Here is a 2340-nt window from a genome sequence, read left to right on the forward strand (position 1 = left end):
GGATTTTAGACGTTCGTGTTATCATCTCAGGAAATCTGGATTTTAGACGTTCATGTTATCATCTCAGGAAATCTGGATTTTAGACGTTCGTGTTATCATCTCAGGAAATCTGGATTTTAGACGTTATCATCTCAGGAAATCTAGATTTTAGACGTTCGTGTTATCATCTCAGGAAATCTGGATTTTAGACGTTATCATCTCAGGAAATCTGGATTTTAGACGTTCGTGTTATCATCTCCATTTTGAATATATTTATCTTGTTTCCATTCAGAGTTACTTCATATAGCGCTTCGTAACTTATGTTTCTGGATATTTTGAACCATTTAAAATCGTTTATAATAAACCATTGAGGCGATGCTTGCAAGACTGACAAGTAGTGTTGCCAAGTCTCGTGAAAAAAACAAGCGGCACTGCCATTCAAAACAATCGGCACTACCGTACCGTTCAAAACTAAGCAGCACTGCCGTTCAAAACAAGCAGCACTGCCGTTCAAAACAAGCAGCACTACAGTTCAAAACTAGCGGCACTACCGTTCAAAACTAGCGGCACTACCGTTCAAATCTAGCGGCACTACCGTTCAAATCTAGCGGCACTACCGTTCAAAACTAGCGGCACTACCGTTCAAAACTAGCGGCACTACCGTTCAAATCTAGCGGCACTACCGTTCAAAACTAGCGGCACTACCGTTCAAATCTAGCGGCACTACCGTTCAAAACTAGCCCAAAACAAACAGTACCGACTTTCGAAACTGTTGTTTTTTTGTTTGTTTTTTATGGCTTACCCTCAAAATAGCGATTTGCGCAATTTAACAGGAATATAATGCGTATCAAGTGGGCGGACCAGAAAGTTCATGATTGTAGGCTAGTTTAAAAATCTAATACTGTGTAGGCTAATCATTGTCCCAGTTAATCACTGAAACCTCTCCTACAACTATTTTACTGTGTGTTGAAATCAGCTAATGCAAAAAAAAAGCCCAAATAAGCGACCTTGGAATAAAACAAGCCCCGAAAAACCGCAACACGCGACTCTCAAAAACTTTCAGCGACTGTTTAAAAAAGATAAGCCTAATTCCGCTTGTTATAAGTGGACTTGACAACACTGCTAACCATTAGGTTTAATGCTACTCAAATTTCTCATTGCATGAATTTAACTAGAGTACATTTTGTTTTAACGTCAAAGGGTCCTCTGACTGCACCGTGTGCGTCTGGTGTTTGGAAGGTTTTAACCTCCTGAATACCATCAGTTTAACCTCGGCTATCTGCCACATCGGGGTGTCTTGTGACTCGACCTTTCTGCTAGTGGCTTGCGAGGACAACTCAGTACACGTGCGATCTTTGACCACAGGTTCGGACGTCCACTGTCTACTTGGCCATCACGGAAAAGTGACCAGTTTATGCTTTGCCAGAGATAACTGCCGTTGTGTGGTCGGTTGCCATGATGGTAAAATCTATATTTATGATATTCATTCAGCCAAGTTGTTGCAGACTTTGGGAGGACATTCGGATGCAGTCGTTAGTCTACAGGTAAGCTAACGTTCAGGATATTCTAGCTTAAGGATTGGGTTTTGCTATACATTCGTGGAACGATCGCTCACTATGATACTAACATCAAAACGAAATGGGTGTACGCCCTCTATAGGATATACAGTTGTTTTAGACAGTGTAGAAAAACGTAGCTAGAAAGTGTTTATAGCAGTCTATGAAACGAATCGAAGCTAAATTATTGCAAAGTAAAGTAAATGTAAAATTTTAATTAAGGCAAACTTAGCTGAATATACAGAAACGTCTGATTGCGTGTTCAAAAAGTGATAAGCATATGATTTTGAACAAACTGCACATGCATATTTTAGACCTAAATGAGTCGAAAAAGCCCACAGAAAGTGTATTTAGTATAGTGTTAATGTTTTTAGGAAATTACACGTGGGTTAAGTGTTAAATGTGTGAAATACTTTGCAAACAAAACAAGAGGGAATCCTCAATAGCGCGGTACATGACATTCTTTTTGGCAGGATTAGATTAAATTAATCTATAACACTTTTTAGCTGCTGCGTAGCGGCTCATAGAATGGTTCTGAGTTTGTTTCTTTTTTTTCATGTACTAGCTTTTTGCTCATAGTTCCGTCATCTCTTGACCGATTTGAGGTCTAATTACAGTTTCGGACTCAGGAGGTTAAACCTTTTCGATTGGTGTATTTGACCACGCCCATTAATTTACTCTAATCCTGCCTAAAATAATTTGAATTTGAGGGTAGGCTGGTAGAGATCCTAATGAGTAATAAAATGGGATCGAGTATACACGCTCCATACGCTTGGTATTGCTGGCGCACACAACTATAGCTAAT

At 39.5% G+C, this 2340-nt stretch overlaps 1 protein-coding gene across 1 annotated transcript in view; it reads left to right on the top strand.

The window, feature by feature from the left end:
• Positions 1-819: 819 nt before the first annotated feature.
• The window catches only part of LOC111083431 (probable serine/threonine-protein kinase PkwA), a gene marked incomplete at its 3' end in the record, with an annotated part of 4016 nt that continues 2495 nt past the window's right edge, over positions 820-2340 (top strand). The window contains exons 1-2 of the mRNA XM_022379940.1: positions 820-856; positions 1180-1523. Of these exons, the coding sequence (XP_022235648.1) occupies positions 820-856; positions 1180-1523 (381 nt within the window). The remainder of the gene's footprint in view (positions 857-1179; positions 1524-2340) is intronic.

The sequence above is a fragment of the Limulus polyphemus genome, unplaced genomic scaffold (genome assembly GCF_000517525.1).
Source record: "Limulus polyphemus unplaced genomic scaffold, Limulus_polyphemus-2.1.2 Scaffold9488, whole genome shotgun sequence".
Classification (NCBI taxonomy): Eukaryota; Metazoa; Arthropoda; class Merostomata; order Xiphosura; family Limulidae; genus Limulus; species Limulus polyphemus.